Below are 23,281 nucleotides of genomic sequence, written 5' to 3' on the forward strand. Positions count from 1 at the left end.
AGCTGGTATCTTCAGTCTCCTGTGATCTGCAATGCTCTAATGCCATGTGAAAATTTCTAAATCTACACATTAGAAACCCCTTCTGCAATTACTGGTTTAACATCTCCTACTTGTTCTTTGCATTAACGAGTTATTTAATTACATAAATATCGATGTAAAACACTATTGTAGCCTACACATACATACAGATCATGAACTGAAATACACTGAGACAATCACACAAGGGATACCGTTATTTTTGGACAATCGTCCCTAGAAAAACCCAATTCGAGAAAATTGGTGCAACATATAGATAGTTTGTATTATTAAGCATATTCTTGAATACAACTAGGGTGCCAGATATGGCTCACCCAACAGAGAAAAATCTTGGCAGAAGTACCTCTATCCGAAGACAGATATTCTGGAAAATTCAGCAACTGGATGATCAGATGCCACAGATGACCTGACTATTCCCAGTACTGGGCAGCGATGACTGCTCCAAGCTCTGCGTTGGAACTGCGTGACCTCCTCTAGGAGCTGAGTCACCCCCACAGTGTGCCTCCCTTTCTCAGAAGGTTGATTTGCTGAACTGCTGCCTCTCTGCTCCACAGAATCTCCCCAGCGCTGCCTCTAAGGACCTGCGATAGTCCCTACGGCTTCTGCGTCACCTGCTTCAGCCCCTACAGCCTCTGTGTCACCCTCTCTGGGACTGCGCTGTCTCTCCCGGTTCTGCTCTGCCTCTTTGCGATGTATTCTTCGGCCTCGAACTGAAGTTCCCTTGCCGAACTGCCCTTCACTGCAACTCAGATTTTCTCAGCAAACCTCACCCAGAAAAATCAAACTCTTTGATAAATTCGGTGTATCTCCAACTGACCCTCAAGTCTCTTCTTATACTTTTCCTGTTGTTGATTCAATGACCGTGATCTGATTTCTAATCAACGGCTAAGATTAAAACATGCTTGATCCTCGTCACTTAGAACCTTCTCACCCATATTTTTATTAATACACATTAATATTTTTGTTTTCCGAAGTTTAGACTTAGGAACCCATTAAAAATATTAATTATTTTAATAACTCCTCATCTTGGTGGAATTTCTCCAAACTATTTCTGTGTTTTGGAGATCTTACTTGTTCTAGCCCCTCCACCAAATTTCGGAGCTAGAGCACATCCGATGCTAGCCAAAATCAACAATCGAGACCTCACTGTAGCCAACAAACACACCCCTCTCAGATAAGGGCTCCAATTTAGTCCTTTTCTTTGTAGGCTCTTGGACATAAACTACACTGCCGAATATGCACAAATGACTTAGATTTAGTTTTACTCCTGTAAATAGCTCCTCAGGAGTCATGTCCTCCAACACCCTGTGAGGACTCTTGTTCTGCACACACATAACTATATTGTGGGCTTTTGGCCACAAAAACATAGGCAATTCTTGATCATTGATCATTTCCCTCACTACCTTCATGATTGTCTTATTTTTCCTCTCGGCAACCACATTTTGCTGAGTGTTATAAGGTACTGTGAGCTCCTTCTTCATTCCTGCTTCCCTTCAAAATCTAAGGACTCGTTGTAGGTATACTCGCCCTTATTATCTGATCTTAGCAACTTAATATTCTCCTGTCTAGTTCTCCACAAGAGGCTTGAACTCTTGAAACCGATTGAAGGGTCTTCCTGGATCTCTCGAAAGCTAGTAACCATCCTCTACACCATTGGAAGAGATCTATGGTGTAGGTGTCCCATCCTCCTATGCCAAATCTCGCTCTGGTTGTCACTCTAATGGATGAGAGCCTTCACGGGCTGTACTCTCAACATATACAGATCTTTTGCCCTCTCATCGATCATCTGTGTCTTGGTTTGAAATCAAGCCCCTTCGGGCCAACAACCACTTCACCTCTTGTAAAGCTGACCTCTAGTCCTTTGTCTTCCATGGTCAAAACTGAAAGGAGATTCTTCTCCAAACTAGATACATATAGCACTTCGTTCACCTCCATGATTGAACGTGAGTCCATCTGGAACTCAATACTCTCAGTGCCCTCGACTGCATACTTGGCCTTGTCACCAAGCTCCACATTTACATCTCTGGGCTCCCTGGTCATGCTGGTGAAGAAGTCTCGCGATCTCGTCATATGAAGAGATGCTCCACTTTCCATGAACCAGACACCTCTCGTGATGGTTCCATAAATCCAAGATGCTTGGGTGAAGTTTTTATCAAACTTCTCTGTCATTTCCCCATTTTTATTTTCCTCTATAGTACAACCTGGGTGGATTTCCAGGCATAGGATGGCCAGGTCATGGGAGCAGGTTTATGTCATTAAGGGTTGTGAGGGAGTTTTGAGGATTTTTTACGGGGTCTGATGACATTCGCTTGGCATATGCTATAATCCGTGCAACTTGCCTTTTTATTCGTTGCATTTCGACAACCTTCGAAAAACAGGGTTATTATTGAGCCTGCCTTAATTAATTTCACTTGAGGTGGCTTTCCAGTAGAAATATTTGATGGAATACCTCAGTGTAATAGCTCGTTGGAACCAGAATGAGAAGATCTATTGGATGGGAGGTTGAGAAGTGACTTCCAGGGGCCATAGAGAGTATGGTGGGAGATTTACCATTTTCCTTGATTAAAAATGGCTTTAATTAGTTTTAAGGAAAAATAATTAATTGGAGGAAAAAAGGCAAAAGTGATGTAAGTGAAATAAAATAAAATTAAAAGGTAACTTAAGATGAAGTCAATGGAGGAGCTTCTAGAATAATAATAAAATAATAAGATGAGATGCTTCTAGAGGCTTGGGGATCTAGCTATGGAGATCTATAAAGAAGGAGGAGGAAATCATTTGGAGACATCTGAGATTTGAGTTTTTTTGTGGAGAGGTTTTGGGAACAAGGTTCTCAACATTTGTAGCCATAGGACGGAAATTCTTGCGTGATTCAGCGAGAGGGGGCGAACAACCATCTCTCTCCTTGGTGAATTCATCCAGAATTCATAGGTTGCAACTATTGTTTTCAGTTCATATTTTGGAGGCCCAGTTTCAGCTTGTAGCAGATATTTGTGGGAGGTCATTCTCTTATCCATTTCTGACATTATATGTACTCTTCTATTTAATAAAATAAGGCTGAGTTTTCAACATGATTATCTTGTCAAATCTTCAGTTTTAGATTTTATTTCATGTTTTTGCTATTGATTTTGTGGTTAAATTTGTGCAAATGGTTTAAGGAATTGACGGTTTAATTTTTTAAGCAATTATCTGCAAAATTTTATATTTGGGATATTATAGTGGTATCAGAGCATGATTTTGGCTAGCTGTGGGTTAAAATCAAAGTTGCCGTATTGTTCCTAAAGAATAAAGGAGCAAAGTTTGTGGGTTAAATTTCTTAATCTATTTGCTGGAGAATAATTGTTGCAGGTGATTTCTCAAAGTACCGAAGAGAACATATTGGATGGAGTAATATTGGTTTGTAGGGCCAAAATTAATGATCTTTCTGGGAAAAAATTATTTTACTGCGCCAAAATTATTTTGCTGGGCCAAAATTATTTTTCCGTGCGAAATTTCGCATGCTGGTCTGAATTTCTCTTGTTGGGTCGAATTATTTTGCAGTAATTGAATTTATTGGTGAAGAGGTTCTTCCTCAGTATTATTAATAAATTTGGTTGGGTTTCCTGTTGTGGCATTTTTCAATAAAAAATTGTGATTCACTGGATGTCCAATTTTTGCTGGAATTTATTAAAATTTCGGAAAAATTACTTTTGGATACTTTCTGAAGAAATTTTATTTGCTGAGGTCGTATTATTGTTCCATTTATCGTAATTATTTTCTGGATCTAGATTTTTTTGTTGGGCCCAAGTTTATTTGTTGGGCTCAGTTTATTTGCCGAAGCCCAGTTTATTTGCTAGAGCCAAATTTATCTATTGGGGCCAAGTTTATTTGTTGGGTTGAGTTTATTTGCTAGAACCCAATTTATTTGTCGGAGCCTAGTTTATTTGTCGAAGGTTTTACAAGAGATTTTTCTCATTTGAGCTGGTGATTTTGCAGGATTGAAGAGTTGGAGAATTGTGGTACGAATTTATCTTATTTGGAGTAGTGTGTAGAGCTAGGCAGATAAGGGAATTTGCACTAACTGGGGCTTTTCGAGTCAGTTCGAATTTGCCTAAGATTTTTCTGGGTTTTGTGAGAGGATTTCGTGGTTAAAATTTCATAATTTTCCGAGCAGTAGTCGGGCTATAAATCGACATTCCTTCAACAATGCACCTTATTTGTAAACTGGGTAGTTCACATCACATGGTGGGCTTGATCTTTGCTTGGAGTTAAGCCAAACAATTTTTGGGTTTTTATGGGTTTGGTGTGAGGATCTTCGGGTTAAATTTTCAAAATTCTCAAAGTAGTTTGAGGGCAAAAACTCCAGTTCTTCTTCAACAACAACAATAGTGTTTTTTGGGTAATGCGTGCTACTTGTTTGGGTCATTTCCAGCACTTGGGTCTACTTCATTTCACCTAGGTTTTGCATGCATGCAGTGTGGCATCATATTTATTTATGTTACAAGTGTTTCCACTTTATCTGCAAAGTGTTTGACAAAAGTACTGCTTGCTAACTGTTTGTTAAAATTTCTCAAAGAAAGTTTTTAATATTTGCTGAGTTAGTGAGAGAGTATGGTGAGTCTACATGAGGTGTTCATATTATATTTGGACCTCTATGTAATTGTTGAATGTGACTTGTGAGGGATGAGTATGTCTTGATGTGAGAGGTCTATGTATTGAGTCATTTGGTCATGTAATCAAAAGTTTATTGTTGTCTTGTTGAGTAGATAAGGTATGCCAACTTGATTGAACTAAAACATGGATATGACCTTCATCAATTCTCTTAATAAACTATCTGTAGCAATCAACAAAACCCTTTCCAAGAAGATACTTACTATGCTACAACAAGAATGACCATAGAAAGAAGATGAGATGGGATTTGAGATTCATGGGATTTTCAACAAAAGCCCTTCTCAAATTGGAAGAACTTGCTTCACTCCTCTCCAAGGTGTATCAATTAGATGGGAAGAGCTTGATTTGGGCTCTAAAACCAACCATGCTTGCTTTAGTACAACCCAAGTATTTGGAGCACCCTTGTATAGGAGTCAAACTTCCAGTTGCCTCTTGTCTCAGTAGTATCATGATGCTGACCGCACCTATACCCCCTTACAGTGATGACATTATGAGGAGAGTCTTCAGACTGATAGTGGAGACCTTTCAGGATTTGGATAACAGTGAGGGCCCTACCTTTGGGAAGAGGCTAGAGATTCTAGAAGTCATGGCCTTGGTTAGATCTTATGACCTCATGTTTGAGTTGGAGTGTGACGACTTGATCCTGCAGATGTTCCAATGCTTCTTCAACATTAGGAAACATCATCTTGACACAGTCATAACACACATGCAGTCCATTTTGTTCGCATGTATGGGAGGCCATGATGCCATTTGCAAGAGGTTGTAGTCTAGATTGTTGGCCATTTGGAGGAGAGAACAATTGGTCCCACTTGCCTTATGAACTGGCCGAAATGTTGGTGAAGCAGAACATTGGACTGTTCAGAAGAATATTGACCCAAGAGGAGTTGTGAAAGATTGGTAGTGACCAACAATGCAACAAGAATGCGCTGAGGAGGAAGGGTCTTTGCTTCATGTGCAAGGAACCTTGGGTACCTGACCACTCATGCTTGAGTGACACTGAGGAGATGACATGGGTAGATCATGAGGAGATTCTTTTCGACTTTCAGGATGAGGATTCTTCTTTGGATGAGTCCATGGGTTCATACGAGGATGCCTCTGAGGAGCATGAGCTGTGATGTGGAGTTGTTAACAACAGACCAAATTTATATTATGATGTGTATAGTGAGTAGTCAGTGTACCTTATGGGAGACATTCAGGGTGATGAGTCAATTGAGGAGGATGATATGCATAGTATGCATGATGAGCCTTTTGTGGAGAGCCAGTTGGAGGTTCATGTTGAGCCCATGATAGAGGAGGATGAGCAACCATCTTTTGGACCAACCATTGATGAGGAGCAGACAAATGCATAGACAACCAATAGGGTGGTAGTAGTTGCAAGCACTAGTCGTCATGGGGTGCTGGAGTCTGACATGATAGTTTTGTAGGAGGTTGGTAGACTAGAGGAGCATGGAGTTCCCGTCAGACGAGGGAGATGGTGGTGCATCCATCTTTGGGTCTACCCATTGATGAGGTGCAAATAGATGCAACGACAACCAGCAAAGCTGCAACATTTTTAGGTAGCAACCCTCTCTAGGAGTACATAGATAGGGCTTGCAACACAACTTGCCCACTTTTGCCCATTATAGGGAGAAGGGCAGGATTTCTTGGACAAATATTGTTGGTGGACCAGACAGAGTAGCATGAGTTGAGCATGGACCAATGGCAACATAGTAGACTTGTTCCATACATAGGTGTCCATGCATTCGATTCTTTCCACGGGATAGATTGGCAGGAGATAATGAGTTGGTATCCTATTTGATGGAGCAATATTTTTATTTAGGGACATAATGCAGTAGGAGCCCTTAAGAGTGAGGGATACTGCATGTTTCCATTGGCAGTGGGATGTAGGTTGTCAGCTCATTAGCATTCCAACACAACATCAACATAGTGGGATTGACCTTGGTTTATGCCAGGGGTTGGAATGGAGAGAGGTAATGAGTTGGTATTCTACTAGTCAAGTAACATCTACGGTCAAAGACAAAGCACAACTTGAGCCATGGGGAATGGACGAGGGTGATTGGTTATGGTGGTTTTGGGATCTAGGTGGTGGATTGAGTTAGTAGTTTGTTTGAGATGCAAGTAGTGAGGGACCCATTAATGTTTGGTTAGCTTGGAGCATGGTGTTGTACACAATGTTCCACCAATACTCCTGGACGAGGAGACGCAGGTGCGAGGAGACGCACAAGGGGGACGTGTGGGAGTACCCTCAAATTTTAGTGAAATTTAGGGGGGAAGGGGGGATGTTGGGGTATATAATTTTTTTTTCTTTTTTAATATTTATATATATATTTCAAATTCATATTCAATAATGAAAGCATAAATACATTGATACATACATAATTGAGTTAAATAATGAAATACATTGATCCATATTCATCATCCTTACTAATACATACATGTTTCATCCATAGACCACGAGATTCAATAAGGAAATACTCTGATCCATATTCATTATTCATTATTCACCATTCTAGAATCTACATTGATTTAAAAATTAAATTCATCATTCTAGATTCTAAATTGATTTAAAATTAAAATTCATCATTCATCATTCTAGAATCTAATTAGTACTAAGCAAAATAGACTGTAATAGATACTGAAATCTGAAGACTGGAATACTAAATTGATATAACTAAAACTCAAAAACAATGGAGTGATGAGTCTAAAAGTCACTCTAAAGTACACAGAGGGCTTGGTGCTCTTGATTAAATACGAATTCCATACCCTTGTACATGACAAAATGCAATGGAAACATTGCAATCCATCGAATCTTGGATTCTTGAAAAACTGTTAAGTCTGTTGGATTTTGGGTGAGATATAAAATTCTACTTTCTCCATATGAAATCCAACGAGGCCAGAACCACTCTCAAACCTCCTGAGTCATTTGATGGTAATGTTAAAAATTTAAGTAAAAGGATGAAAATGAAAGATAAAGGAGAATGTCACTTTTACTTTAAGAATTTAACATTATCATGAATTGCATAGCATTAGTAGGGAAATATGGTCTAATACTAGGTCTCCCCTGTCATAAATCATTGTTTACAAGCAAATTTAAGGGGGGGCGCATAACCCATTTTGAGGGGGCATCCCCCTTTTGGGTAGTCACGTCCCCCACACTAGGGAAACATCCCCCCTCATGTCTCCCCACGTCTCCCCAAAAGTGGGACATGGGGAAACGTTTCCCCATATGTCCCCTTGTTCTGGGTGCGTGGGGTGTGAGGGGTGCACGCCCCTGACCTTGGGAGACGCGTCCCCGTGGAACACTGGTTGTACATTGGTTCATTTGGGATCCTGGTATCAGTTTACAGATGCCTCTGCAGTGGATAGATATAGATTGCTTGAGGGCAAGCAATCTTGGGGTGGGAGGATTTGTCATGTCCTCATTTTTATTTTCCTCTATAGTACAACCAGGGTGGATTTCCAGGGCACAAGATGGCCAGGTCATGGGAGCAGGTTTATGTCATCAGGTGTTTCAGAGGAGTTTTGAGGAGTGTTTACAGGGTTCAATGGCATTTGCTTGGCATATTCTATCATCCGCACAACTTGCCTTTTGTTTCATTGCATTCCGACAACTTTCAGAAAACAGGGTTATTATTGAGCTTGACTTAATTAATTTTGCTTGAGGTGGCATTCCAGGAGAAATATTTGATGGAATACCTCAGTGTAATAGCTCATTGGAACCAGAATGAGAAGATCTACAGGATGGGATGCTGAGAAGTGACTTCCAGTGGCTGGAGAGAGTATGGTGGGAGATTTACCATTTTCCTTGATTAAAAATGGCTTTAATTAGTCATTTAATTAAGGAAAAATAATTAATTGGAGGAAAAAAACCAAAAATGACTTAAGTGAAATAAAATAAAATTAAAAGGTCACTTAAAGTCAATGGAGGAGCTTTTAGAATAATACTAAAAGAATAAAATGAGATGCTTCTAGAGGCTTGGGGATCTATCTATGGAGATCTATAAAGGAGGAGGAAACCATATGTAGACATTTAGGATTTGAGTATTTTTTGTGGAGAGGATTTGGGAACGAGGTTCTCAATTTCAGTAGCCCCAGGACGGAAACCCTTAGGTGATTTAGTGAGAGGGGGTGAGCACCCATCTCTCTCCTTGGTGAATTCATCTAGAATTCACAGGTTGTAACTATTGTTTTCAGTTTAGATTTTGGAGGCCTAGTTTTAGCTTGTAGCAAATATTTGTGGGAGGCCATTCTCTCAGCCATTTCTGACATTATATGTACTCTTCTATTTAATAAAATAAGGCTGAGTTTTTTGCATGATTATCTTGTCAAATCTTCAGTTGCAGATTTTATTTCATGTTTTTGCTGTTGATTTTGTGGTTCAATTTGTGCAAATGGTTTAAGGAATTGACGGTTTAAATTTTTAAGCAATTGTCTGCAAAATTTTATATTTGGGATATTACATTCTCCGCCATCTCCTCCGTCTGTGCAGTAGCTGCCATAGTAGTCTTACCCTTATCCTTCTTTTTTGTTAGGACACTGATTGGCAAAATGCCTGAACATATGACAAGCAAATCATTTAACTTTGCTTGTACCCTTTTCCTTCTTGATTTGTGAAGATGCTTTTCCACTCTGGTTCTACGTGGCCTTTGCTTTGCCCTTTTTTGCTTGTGCAACAAGAGAAACTTCGTCCTTCTCCTCACCGCCCTTTCGTTGTCCTTTGGTTAATGAATTTTCTGAGATATCCTTCTGGGTGAAATCGTCCCATATTCGACTCCAAACAGGAAGCTGTTGGCAAGCAAGAATCCCGTCCACAAAAGTGGACCATTGCTTCACGCATCCCTTCAGAGCAACTTTGACGAGCTTTGCATCATGCGTAGTTTCCCCCACAACTGCAAGCTCATCACAAGCTTACTGGACCCTCGTGAGATAGGAAGTTATAGTCTCAGATATTCCCATTTGAATACTGTTTAACTTTTCCCACAACACCATTTTTTTGTTCTCGTTTGTACTTTAATAAAGACTGTTCAAAGCTACCTACATCTATCTACTGGTGTCCTTCCCTGATGTGTGAGGAATTATACGATCCCTCACACCATCTAGAATTATGCAGCTCAGTTTCATAACCTTGGTTCTATGTTCTGCTGCTTGTACCAGATTTGAAGGAACCCACACATCTCTGCTTACTAAATCCCAAAGATCATTCATATTCAAAATCTAGGTAAGTCGCTCCTTTCAGGGGTTGAAATTTGATACCCCATCCAACCTGTCTTTATATCTCAAACTGTTTAATGATGCCATCTTTGCAGATCAACCACAACGACAAAACCCAGTTGCAAAATGTTTAGAAATAATTATGCTGTTGCAAAAAGGAAAACTCTCTGCTGCAAACCCTCGTGATCTTAGATCTCTCTTCCAGAGTTTTCTAGAAGCTTTGATACCATGTTAAATTTCTGATACCAGCCAAATTTATTTTCTCACTACAATTTAGTCTATCCCTAGCTTATTATTTATTTACCCAAATAATAACTGAATCACCGAAAATAAAATCAGTGGTATTTTTAACTTCTAGAATTAAAAATGTGTAGCAAAAATAAACCAAAGAGATCAATCAGACAATGAAAATTTAATTAACCCACAAACAATTCTCCATCGCTTCATTATCTGGAAAATTTGGGTTTTTCGACCAACAAAGATGCAAGGAAAAATACAATTTGGAACCTGCAACTTGGCTCCTTCAGAATGAATTTGGCCTAGGTAAATCGACCTCAAGGAAATCCGCCTCTAGATGGAATCGCTTTGAAGAAATCGATCTCTAGCAATCAGATCTACACCCTCCAGCGGCTCGATTGCTCCCTGCCACTAATGCACTTTGGAAAAACCCTAGAACTCCAACAACTCAGACTTCTCCAAACAAACATGATCTCCTTCTGGCAACTCAGCCTTGCGGTCTTCTCCAACTTGGCCTTCCTAGATTCACTCAATCCCACTCACACTTCTTCCTTCTCTGTGCACTGGTCACTAAGCTAGTCACACTGCAGAGAGAATTGCTCTCTCTCGTGATGACTCACTCACAGATTTGTGTTCTTCGTTGTATCTTCACCTCCATCGCTAGCCTCCATTTATAATCTTCATTGAGTCCAAATATCTAACCTAGTCTCTTCCCTAGAAACATCTTGAATCTTCCTTCTAGAAACCTTGAAGATCAGCTGTTGAGATTATTTCTAGGTCACTTAAATAATTAAATTATTTATCCTTAGAAAATAACCCAATAATCCACAATAATTAATTGACTTTAATTATTGTACTTTTCCTAAGTTAAACTTAGGAAAGAAGACATAAATCACTATAAGGGATCAACAATGTCTTCCACATGCTAAGACACGAAGCAATTGTAGAAGACCTTCTGATGCTACTCACATCAACATAAGGTGATGCACTTTTTTTGTTTCTTTCCTTGTCTGTTTTTCTACTCTCATAACCATCTCTTACTGTCTTCATGCTCAAGTAGCACAACAAGTGACCCTAAATGCATGATTCATTTACCTGGGGGAAAACATTAACTGTTATAGCAGGAGTTTGAGGCATCCTTGCATTTTAACATTAGCATATAAAAGGCATTGCCATTTGTGATCAATTTGGCAATTGGTGATATTTAGGCAAGAATGACCTATCATGTTTATGTGTATTCGCAATTGAAAATACTTTTAAATGATGGAATGGATCATATAAATATAAATTTTTATGCATGCAATTCACAAAAGTGTTTGAACCTTAAAAAAATCGTGACTGCGTCACATGGCAATGTGCTATTTACATCTCAACATATATCTAAAAAGATTGCTATTTACTGACATTTTGGTGATATGCAGACCATATTCTGAGAGAAATCTTACCTCCTGGTGTGGAAGTACCTTCTTCATTTGAAACAATAGGTATAAAACAGGATTTTTCCTTTAGTATTTATTCTTTTCTGACCATGGTCACAAGATTTATGCTTGTATTTACAACCTTCATTAATTATGTTAACTTCTCACCGTTCTCATTCCTTTTTCATCCTCATCTAATGTAGCCTTCTGTGAGACCGGTGTTGGATATTGATGTTTGAATTTCATGATTCAATAATTAAAAAAATATATAACTTCCATGAAAAATTGTGCTACAGTTTCAGCATGGAAGACTGGGCTGCATATTGTCGCAGGCTGTTAGACTAATAATGTTTTGCTGGTTGAATGACAGGACATATTGCTCATTTGAATATATGTGGCGACCTACTTCCATACAAGCATGTTATTGCAAGGGTTATCTTTGATGTATGTGTTAATGATGTATTATATTCTCTCTTATTTGTGTCCTTTTTGTTTTTTTGAGTCTGAATTATGTAGCATTCAGAATGAAGAAAGTTGGTCTGACATTCTTGCTGCAGATAGAGCCCGTGGAATTATAAAACTGCAATTTAATACATCCTATAAGAACAAAAGAAAATGGGACCAACACAAATAGTTGCACCCATCAAATTGTGGCAATATCTGAAATGTATACATGATGCACAGTTCAGAATAAACAAGGAGCAACCTCAGCTAAATTTCTCTCTAGTTCTTCTGATATCCTTTCTGGGTTTTTTAGCATCTCTTTGCATTAGTAAACATTATTGCCCCAATTAATATGGTAGTTCAAGTAGAAAGTGGCAATGATTTACATCTGGATTAGTTGACTCTAGCCGGGATTTCATGTTGACCTTTTCAAAGTAAAGGTTCATGATGGTCATATCTATTAATTTGATAATCTTCAAGGTCTACTTTTTCCATAATATCATTTTATGTATAAATTAATGGTAACGTCATAAGTCATATCTTAGTTTAAGTCTTGTTATTAACTAAGGTGTCAGGAATTAAGGATTACACCACTTATATAATGTACACCTCTCTCATCTATGTATTATGACATTACAAAATTGAATATGGTCATATAAACACTTTTTCTATCTCATTCTACATGTATTATTTGCTATTTTATTTGAGGGAAACTTTGACATGCAATTAGAGCCAGAAAATAAAGAGTTCAGGGAGAGATGGTGAAGGAATTCAAGGGACTGTGAGAGACAGAAAGGAGCTGAGGGATTATGACGCAATAATTAGGTCAAAGTAACATTGGGTAGAGGCAATTAAGGTTGACACAAAAATGTCTTTTAATGACAAAGTGTGATTATTAATATTTCCTAAAGTCACAACTTAGGAAAATATTAAGTTTTTGGAAAATATGAATAATGAGTCATCAGAGAGCAAGCTCAAGGAAAACAAAATGTTTTGTGATGCAAATATTAATAAGTTAGATGGCGAAACACATGTGAGCCTACACACACATAAAACAATTTTAGTGTGACATATAGACACACACATGGTGTAGTTTGACACAAAGAAGTTGTGGATGGAGTGCAACACAAATCACATGGCAACCTCCAATTTGAATTGTGTTGCAAAGGGATGTGAAGTGGGCATTGTTATTGATCAAATCAGCAGTGTTGCTAAGGTCTTGATAACCTACTGGATGGGCACACACATGGTAGGAACCCTCTGTCTCCTTGGCTCAAGCCCCTTCTATTTAGGTCCAACGCCCCCTAAATGGCTAAGGAAGGAGTTTGTAAATTAACCCCAAGTAAGATCAGTGCCTTATATGTAGTCACCTAGAGTGGAGGTGTTCGCTTATATGAGCTGTCTAGCTGTAAAATATATCACTGTAGTAGCAGAAAACTAAATCGCAAATATTAGTAGCAGAAAATCACTAAAAGTAGGTCGTGTAATTTATGGATTTTGGTCTACAGGAAAAGATCTACGCAAAAATGTGTCAAGTGAATTTGGTAACTGGTTAGAAAGTTATGACTCAATACAGCTCGCTGTGCTGTGTAGAAGACTGAAACCTACAAAAAATGCAAGGACAACAATTTGATTTTGTTATGACAACCCTGTTGTCGCTCAGATTGTACAGGCACCGCGATAACCGCTCAGGGTGGGGGCTTTCCATCTGATCCCCATATCCCCATGAAGATGAGAGAATGAAAGACAAGTTGGGAACCAACTTATCCGGGAGACACAGTTGAGTGGCTTAGCTATTTGGTTTAATTTAATAAGACTTAAGGATTCGATTAGATTTAGTAATGAGACCAGTGCCTTATGGAGTCAAAATTTTTGCTTATTAGAAATCAAGACCAAGTAACTGGATGGACAACTGCTACATAAATGATTAACTAACTTATATGAGATGCAAGTCCTAAAAACTATGTGCAATGCAAGGATGTTGGTTAATTTTAAGTTATATGCCTAGTCTAAATGGAACCTCCCTCAACAGTTTTGAGATCAGTCTTTAGAGCAGGTTGTGAGATGGAAGCCAACAGGAAGCAATCAGAGGCTTGATTAACGATACCTCCCCCTATGTTCCAACCACCCAGTGTCTCCGATGCTGCAGAGGTTGTGGCTCTGACGACTGCAAGGTCACTGTATTAACTACTAAAAAGGGTTGAATCCCTTAATTTAGTTGATAAAGGGTTATCCTATGAGTCTATCAACCAAGCTTATGTTTGGAGGCAAGTTATTAGTGCAAATTAAACATAGAATGATTATGCAATGAGTATGAATGAGATTCTTAGTTAAGATTGCTTAAGAAAAAACCCAATGTGGGAAAACCGGTGCAGCTATCCAAGGGTTTTCTTATTAAGCAATATTAGAGTACAATCTGGGTGTCGAAACTGGCCTACCCAACAGAGAATTTCCTTGGCAGTAATACCTCTCTGTTTGAGACAAATCTCCTGGCTGAAACCCCGGATAATCCTTCTGGTAGCTCCTTAGCACTAATCTGCCCCAAAAACCCCAACATCAGCCTGTTTTGGACCGTGTCAGCCCCTATCTGCCCAGCGCTAGCCCTGCATCACCCCGGATGGGTCTGCGTCAACCTTAGGAGGCCTTGTGTCAGCCTTCTATCCCTCTACATCTTGGCCTCTCTGAGGCTCTGCGCAGCTCCCGACTGACTTTGCGTGGCCCTGGCTGGCTCTGCGTCACTCTCCCCGACTATTGTGCTGCTCTCCCGACACTATCTCTGCCTCTTTGTCTCTCTGTATTCAATGCCCCTCAACTGCAACTCCCAATCACTAATTCTATCTCTCTTAGCAAACCCCGCTCTAGAGAATAGAATGACTGATCACTCTGGTGTATCCTCCAAGTGACCCTCAAGCCTTCTCTTATACTTTTCCTGTTGACATATCAACGATCGAGATTAAGTCCCTAATCAACAGCTAAGATTATTTCTGGCTTGATCCATGTCTTTTGGACCATTCTAACTCAGTTTCATATTAATCCGCATTAATATTTTAGTTTCCCTAAGTTTAGACTTAGAATCTGCCCAAACCCTTTTTGGGTATTGGAGATCTCATGTGCCCCAACCTCTCCACCAAATTTCGTGGCTAGAGCACATTCGATGCTACCCCAAATCAATACTCCCTCTTAGCGAGGAGTGTGCTCTAGTAATACTCCTCACTGAGTATCACCTTGATCATCCGGCATCAGTCCCTGTGCTGATGCTAGGCCTGTTGCCCACCATCCTCTGCACTGCTGCCCATGGTTCTACAACTACCACTGCTGCATTTGTACGACAGATCCCTCTGCGTCTGTGCTGCTGCTGGTCCTTTCTCCCAGCACTGCATCCGCACTGCACCTGCACTGCACCTCCTCTCATCATGCTGCATTGTGCTGCCCACTACTGCACTGCAACTCAGTTACTGAGAAGTAAGTAACTGATCTCCCAACTCTGACCTCTTTGTTGGGCTAGAGACCCTCCTGATGCTGAAGCTCCCTCTGCCGATGACAAGTGCTCCCTCTCTGATCTCTGCGCTGTTGCAACAACTCCTTGCACCTTGCACTGTTGCACACCTCTTTGTGCCATCCTGCACTGGTGCAACACTCCTGTGCTTTTCGCACTGCTGCAGCCTGCTAGCCTCGCGCTGTCTTGGGACTCCTGCACTGTAGCTCTCTCTGCCACTCCATCCGCATCCATCTCTACTCGACTCAGCCAGTCCTGCTACTCCTCTTCGGGGCTCTCGTAGCAAGGTCTAATCCAAGAGGCTGGGTACCTCGAGGATCCTGCCCCTCATCGCTTGTAGTCCGTCTGACTACAGCGCGATGTCTCCCCACTTCCGCTCAAGTGATGCATGTGCACTCATGGCATAATCATCATCTGTCAAAACTTCCTTCTCTGTTCGTGCTGGCGTTGCCTTAGTCTCAGAAGACTCTACCTTATTACTCTTCTTCCTTGGACATTGGGGCGCATAGTGACCCAGCTCCCTGTAGTGGAAGCACTTGATCTTTGAGAGATCATTCTTCTTCCACTTTTCCTGCTTTCCCTTAGATGCTAGGGCAACATCTTCCTCCTCCTGCTTGACTTTGATCCCCTTGCTGCTGCTACCCATCTTCGACTGTCGTCTGATCTCTTCTTGGTGAAGAGCCGCCCACATCTTGTCCCAAGGTGGGAGAGTCCCTCTGCCCAGTATACTCTGGACAAATACCTCCCAGTCTTCTGAGACAACATTCAGGGCTGTCCTCACCATCAACTCTTGATCCGACGTGGCTTCTATAGTAGTCAACTGATCTCAGATCTCATTTAGTCCTCCGAGGAAGGTGTCAATCAGTTCTTCCCTCTTCATCTGATACGACCTTCAACTGATACTCAAGTAGCATTCTTCTTTGCACAAAAGTATGCTGGTACAATTTCTTAAGGGTCTCCCACATCTCGTATGTCGTTTCCTTCTCGGTAATGCGTGTAACTACATGGTCCTTGACCCCGTCAAGGATGATGCTCTTGGCCCTCGCCATTGCCTCCTCGTACTTGTCATTATCATTGGGGTCGACTGGGATATCTATAAACTTCAAGGTGAAGTTCTTGACACGATTTCTGTCAAGTACGGATAAGATTCTAGCCTTTCAGACTGCGAAGTTCGACGCTCCATCCAGTCTATCCTGGTCTGTTACTCCATGTAGTGCCATGATGCTCTTCTACTTCCCTCTTGGAAGTTCTCTGTTCGACTCCTCCGAGTCTCTACTTCCCGTCTGGAAGTTCTTTTTTGGACTCCCTCTGAGTCCTGATTTCCCTCCTGGAAATCTTTCTGCCACTATCGAGATGCCCCCTACTCTGATCGTCTTGTGCAACCGCACCACTGATCTGGGTTCCTCGGCTAGAAACCCTCGGTAGCAACTCCCTCTTCTTGGCCTTGCTCTGTCAGGTACTGTTCCGACTACAGTGCTTCACTAGCTCCACTCTGTATTATTCCCACAGCCTTCTAAACCCCAACAACTTGAAGGTGAGAGCTCCTAGGCTCTGCGCAATCTCGACACCAGCAACTCGACCTCCTCAGCCAACTGCGTCAGCCCTCCCAGCTTCTGTGTGGCTCTGCATGAGGCTCCCTTTGCCTTCCTTAGCCTCTGCATTGCCTCTTCCCGACTCACCCTTGATGATGCAGGCACTACATCACCCTTCCCTTGTTGTTGCTCTGCTAGAAACAACTTTTGTCACCTCGGGACAACTGTTTTCTGCTACTATTGCTCTGCTCGACTGATGTCCTCAGTCCTCCTATGATCTGCAATCACCCTCTGATACTATGTTGAAGTTTCTAAGTCTACATAGTTAGAAACCCTCCATGCACTTTATCTGATTTATTCCTACCTACTTATTATGTTACTTAACAAGTTATTTACAATGTAAATACTGAAAATAAACACTAGTGCATGCTCAACATATTACAGATCAAAAGCTAAAGGAAACATAAACAATCACATCACATGACACCATTATTTTTGGACCAATGTCCCCGGAAAAACCCAATGTGGGAAAACCGGTGCAACTATCCGAGGGTTTTCTTATTAAGCAATATCAGAGTACAATTTGGGTGCCGAAACTGGCCTACCCAATAGAGAATTTCCTTGGTAGTAATACCTCTCTGTTTGAGACAAATCTCCTGGCTGAAAGCCCGGATAATCCTTCTAGCAGCTCCTTGGCACCAATTTGCCCCAGAACCCCAACGTCAGCCTTTTCTGGACTGCGTCAGCCCCTCTCTGCTCAGCGCTGGCCCTACGTCACCTCGGATTGGTCTGCGTCAGCCTTAGGAGGCCTTGCATCAACCTTCTGGCCCTCTGCGTTAGCAATTCTGGCCTCTTTGAGGCTCTGCGCAACTCCCAGCTGCCTCTGCATGGCCCTGCGTGAGCCCTGGCTGGCTCTGCGTCACTCTCCCTGGCTACTGCGCTGCTCTCCCGACACTATCTCTGCCTCTCTGTCTCTCTGTACTCAATGCCCCTCAGCTGCAACTCCCGATCACTAATTCTATCTCTCTTAGCAAACCCCGCTCTAGAGAATAGAATGACTGATCACTCTGGTGTATCCTCCAAGTGACCCTCAAGCCTCCTCTTATACTTTTCCTGTTGACATATCAACGGCCGAGATTAAGTCCCTAATCAACAGCTAAGATTAGATCTAGCTTGATCCATGTCTTTTGGACTATTCTAACACAGTTTCATATTAATCCACATTAATATTTTAATTTCCCTAAGTTTAGACTTAGGGACTCCATTAAAAATATTAATTATTTTAATATCTCCTGAACTGTTTAGAATCTGCCCAAACCCTTTCTGGGTATTGGAGATCTCATGTGCCCCAACCTCTCCACCAAATTTCGTGGCTAGAGCACATCCGATGCTACCCCACATCAATACAAGGGTCTCCAAGCATCATGATCGTCTTCCATCCGAGGAAAAATCCTCAAATCAAGACTCAAAGCAGCGCCATGTGTCCAAAATCCAATTGTGGTTGCCGTACATCATCTTCATCGGTGCCAAGTAGACAATGTGGTGCCTTCTCTCTACAACATTGAGGCTCCATCAGGTGCAACAAGCCCTCCTCAATCATCCTGGGGGATGACCATCCTCATCTAGGATCTGGATCATGGATCAAGTAGAGTTAAGGCTAGCCTGGGGGCATTTTGGGTCTATTGGTACATAATCAAGAATCCTTTGTGCCGAGCAAGAGAAGCTCAACATTCTAGCATCTAGGAGTGCTCTAAGATATCCATCAACTGCTCAGGTCATCAAAATGCCCAACGCTTTGCTATGAAGTGGGAATGTGCATCTACCAAATCACGATGCTCTCTGAAAGTGTAATCTATGGCCTATTCATAATGTGGAATAGGATGCCCTTAAGGCCTTTATTGCTCTGGACCACTTGGAAAAACCAACCCAAACTCAAGTGAAAGCAACCATTCATTAGAGACTAAGATCATAAATGCATTTAAGTGGACCATACCTAAGTGTCAAGGGCATTCTAATACTTCAAACAAAGAACACCTTCAAATATCTAACTAGACCAAGTCCCATGAAAGTGTTCGGTACCTTTGTAGGAGTGGCTAAGTAGTCAACCCTATTAGGTGCTTCTAGCCCCTAAGGGGTGGTGGAATTTCCAAGGTCAACTCTTCAATCCATAGGTGCTGGTGCAAGTAAGTGGCAATGGAAGGGAAGGACGTCATGGCTAAGTGCCATGGCAAGGGGACTATCTATTGGGAGTCCACATCCTGAGTGTATAGATGTAATGGAAGGAGCAATCGTGGAGGCATGAGTTACCCTTCTTGGCCTGGTTTTTCCACGCGCCTTTTACTTCTTTTTGATAATGCTTTTTATTTTGGTGCATAGTTCAAGGATCAAAGCTTTCTCTTTATGATATAACACTTGTTTTAACTTTTACCCCTTAAGATGAGAGTTTCTTTTGCATTAGGGTTGGGACATGTAATGATTCCATTTAATGAGATGGAGCATCAAGTGCCTAGGAATCAGGTGATGGATATTGAGGAGAGTAGAGCTCATGTTAAGATTTTTCCCACACACTAACTTATGTCCCGACCATCTTTTGCATTTTAACTTTTCTTTTTCTTTCGTTGTGGCCATCTTATGCTTTTTCATTCTTTTAGTTGCATCAACCTCCAGAGCAATGTTTTCTGGCTCGAGTCAAGGATGTGGACAAGAGAGTTCCAATTACCAATGATCTAGTGATAGTTAACTTGAAGAATGGAGATGGTTAAAGTACTTGTCGAGTCGTAGCCCACCTTCATCCAAGAGGAATGCTGGGTTGCGAGAGGTGTATGACCTGTGCAAATGGCGAAGGAATGTGGCATATGATCATCACTGAGCAATGTGTAGGGCTATTGGCTGACTGGCTATCCAAGATAGGAGAAAAGTTTTCTCCTATAGGGTTGCTAATTTTTGGTGGGTAACATTTGGATCCAACTCGGGGAGATGTGCTCATTGTAGAACACATGATCGTATGTTTGAACAAGGAGTTCATGAGAACCGCAACAATCCCTGGGCTCACAGACCTGTTACTTGCACACTCAAATCAACTTGTTTGCTAGCATGTGTACAAGGTGTTGATCGTCACCTTTGTGTTTATATGATATAATAAATCCATACTGAAAAAGAAAAAGTTAGCTAAATGCAATCTAAATCTAGAATGCAAACCATTAACATGAGAAATGAATAAGTACAATAATGAAACACACAAATGCAATGCAACTACTTAAAGTTTATTACACCATATGTTGACTAAGTATAGTCATACAATCAATGAAGCTAACATAGTCAATATCACACCCTTTACCCTCTGTGCTTAATCAGGAGATAGAACAAGGAAACATTACATTGTGAAACCACTATCTGATAATACTCAGCTACTGGATTAGAGCAACAAGGGTGGGTATTGGGAAAACAAAATGACTATGCAATGAACAAAGTTCGTATATGCAGCGGAGTAAATTTCAAAATACTTAGAAGACAAAGACATCCATTGTAGGACAATTATTGTATATTGTATATTATAAAAGAATTGATGAGATGATTACAATGAGGGTGAAGGCTTGCTTATATACCCTAGGCAGGTACAATGGTTATGTCCTTAAGGACATACCTCTTCATTATTAACTATTTAATTAATTAATCATTAATTATGATTATTATTGTTTACATTATTTTCTATTATTTTTCTATAAATTATATTCATAACATTGCCTTCCTCTTCAAAAATCTTTGTCCTTAAAGCTTATTGATGAAAGGGCTTGATCTCTTTTCCCATTTTGAATATCTTTTTGTCTCTAAACTTTCATCTTCGTTGATACAAGACGATATGATGCTCTGAGTGATAAACAAAATTGTCGGATTGAGAATGGATCAGACCATCCTAGATTAACCTTCTGTGGAATCTTTTGATCACTAGAATTTTGTAATGGATTGTTATCATAGGACTGGATTTTGCAAACTTCAGTATTCTTTGGAACTTAAATTTGTTGTTTCCATTCTGAATGGTTCAAATATGTAAATTGTTTTACTTGTCTGCTCTCGTGATTTAGATGTCAATAAGGAGCTCTTGCAGTTTGATCTTTCCCTAATCTATTTGTGGTGATTTCTGTAGATTTGTGTAGCATCAGATGTGCTCTAAGTCTCAAATTGTGCAGAGAGGCTTAGGCACATGTATTTCAAAGAACCCATAAAGCGTTTTGGGAAATTCCACCCAGAAATAGTTGTATTAAAATAATTAATTATTTTTAAAGGGACCCTAAGTCTAAACTTAGGAAAATAAAATAATTAAAAGGTATTAATATAAAGTATAAACTGTGGGTGTAACTTTTAGAAGAAGATGAGGATCACGTAGAAATGTTCTTAACCATTGATTAGCTTCTAATCTAGGCCGTTGAATGTCAACGAGGAGATTATTTAAGGAGGCTTGAGCATCATTTGGAAAGATACATGGAGAGTTCAGAAGTTCGATTTTCCGAAGCAGAGCAACTGCCGGGAGATTTCGATAGTGAGCTATTGCAGAGAGGGGTAGAGAGAGTTTTGGCTGGAGGATCTTCTCTGGAGCCAAGAATACATAACAGAGAGGTAGAAAGACACAGAGGAGGCAACGTAGAGGGCAGAGAGGGTGTTGCACAACCAGGAAGGGCTCATGCAGGTCCCACGCAGAGCAGCGCAACAACTTCCAGCGCAGAGGTCCAAATTTGCTAAAGGAGTTGACGTTTCTGTGCCGGGAGGGTTGGAAAAGGCTCCTGAAGGTAGATTAATTCTCAGTTGGGTTGATGCAGTGACTTAGAGGTTGACGCAGGGCCCATGTAGGGGCAACGCAGAAGTAGCCGGGGAACTCACAGTTCAACTGTCGGATCAACTAAGATCAACAGTGTTGAGTGAGGTAATCTCACCAGTCTTTCTTGCCAAGTGATTTTCTTAGTAATCGGATTGTCGGAAGGGCATCCAAAGTTGTATTCATAATAATTCTGCATAATAATAAAAACCCTCATATTTGCAGCACTGGTTTTCTCGCATTGGGTTTTTTCGGGGACATTTGTCCAAAAATACTGTGTCACTTGTGTGTATCTTTCTCTATTGTTCTGTTCTTGTTTTGGGCAAATGAATTAATTAAATGAAGGCTATAGTTGTATTAGCTTCAATATTTTCTGTAGGAAGTAGTAAATAATTTGTTTCAGTGATTTATGAATAGAAGTTTAATAAGTTGTTGCAGTAGTTGATTCAGGTGGGATTCTCGATTTTTCACATAATATCAGGGCGAGTGCAGGTGAAGCAAGAAGAACAGTGCCAGAGAACCCAACGCTAAGCAGAAGAGGTAGGTCGAAAAAGCTGCAGGAGGCAGCAGTTCGAAACCCAGAGGGTTATGGGCTTTTACTTTGGTTTTGGATCAACGGATTATGGATCAACTTTTGCTACCTTTGCCTATGCCTCTGGAGGATCAGCATCTGGGTCAGCTGCTGATGTTATTGGCTAAGATGCTGCCTATGCTTCCCCTGCTTTTGGATTTCGATAACCTTCTTCTCGTAGCGGTCGATCCATTGGGTTATTTCATTTGTTAAGAAAAGAAACGAAAAGAAGGAAAACATCTTTTATTACTATGAAAAAGAACGATCCCAGATAGATGAAAATCCAATTTCGGGTCATTCCTTGGTGAACATAATCTGCCATCCGGCAATCCAAGCGATCCATCCAACCCATCCATCCATACATCCATCCATATAACAACGTATATAAAGATCAAACATTCAAGAACTCAAATCTATAAATCCCAAGCGCAGTCCTAGTCGAAGGGCTGAATTTCGAGGCAGTCTCTCTCTGAGTGAGTCGACAGAGAGTAGGGCTACCATATCGAGATCTTGCTTTGGCAGAGGGAGTAGCGTTGAAGCTTCAGCGTGAGGAGAAGCTGGTGGGATGCAGTGTTTTCTGAAGGCCATTTTGTTGGGTAGAAAGACTTCAGAAGAGAAGGAAGAAGCACAATTGAGGGAATTTCTTCCTTAGAGGACTTCTAACCAAGGAGTCTGAATTGTCACTTGTTGAGCAACAGTGGAGAGGGGCAGATCTACGAGCTCCAGCAGGGAGTGCATAGGCCAGTGTAGTGCTGCGCAGAGGAGAGAGGAGGTCATTCGACAATTCTTGTGGCAGAAATGGCGACCAGTGGCTTGAGAGATCAAGATAGGTTGGACAAAGCATCCAACTATGTCATCTGGAAGGCTAGAATGTCATTC

At 40.9% G+C, this 23,281-nt stretch overlaps 1 protein-coding gene across 5 annotated transcripts in view; it reads left to right on the plus strand.

The window, feature by feature from the left end:
* Positions 1-23,281, plus strand: part of LOC149237750 (S-adenosyl-L-methionine-dependent methyltransferases superfamily protein) — a 277,949-nt gene that overhangs the window by 138,408 nt on the left and 116,260 nt on the right. For all 5 annotated transcript variants that reach the window (XM_089372762.1, XM_089372761.1, XM_089372765.1 and 2 more), the window contains 2 exons: positions 11,553-11,615; positions 11,920-11,993. In XM_089372762.1, coding sequence (XP_089228888.1) covers positions 11,553-11,615; positions 11,920-11,993 — 137 coding nt within the window. The remainder of the gene's footprint in view (positions 1-11,552; positions 11,616-11,919; positions 11,994-23,281) is intronic.

Source organism: Pinus tabuliformis, chromosome 8, assembly GCF_031772625.1.
Source record: "Pinus tabuliformis cultivar Carrire ecotype Pingquan chromosome 8, CPIR1, whole genome shotgun sequence".
NCBI classification, from domain to species: domain Eukaryota; kingdom Viridiplantae; phylum Streptophyta; class Pinopsida; order Pinales; family Pinaceae; genus Pinus; species Pinus tabuliformis.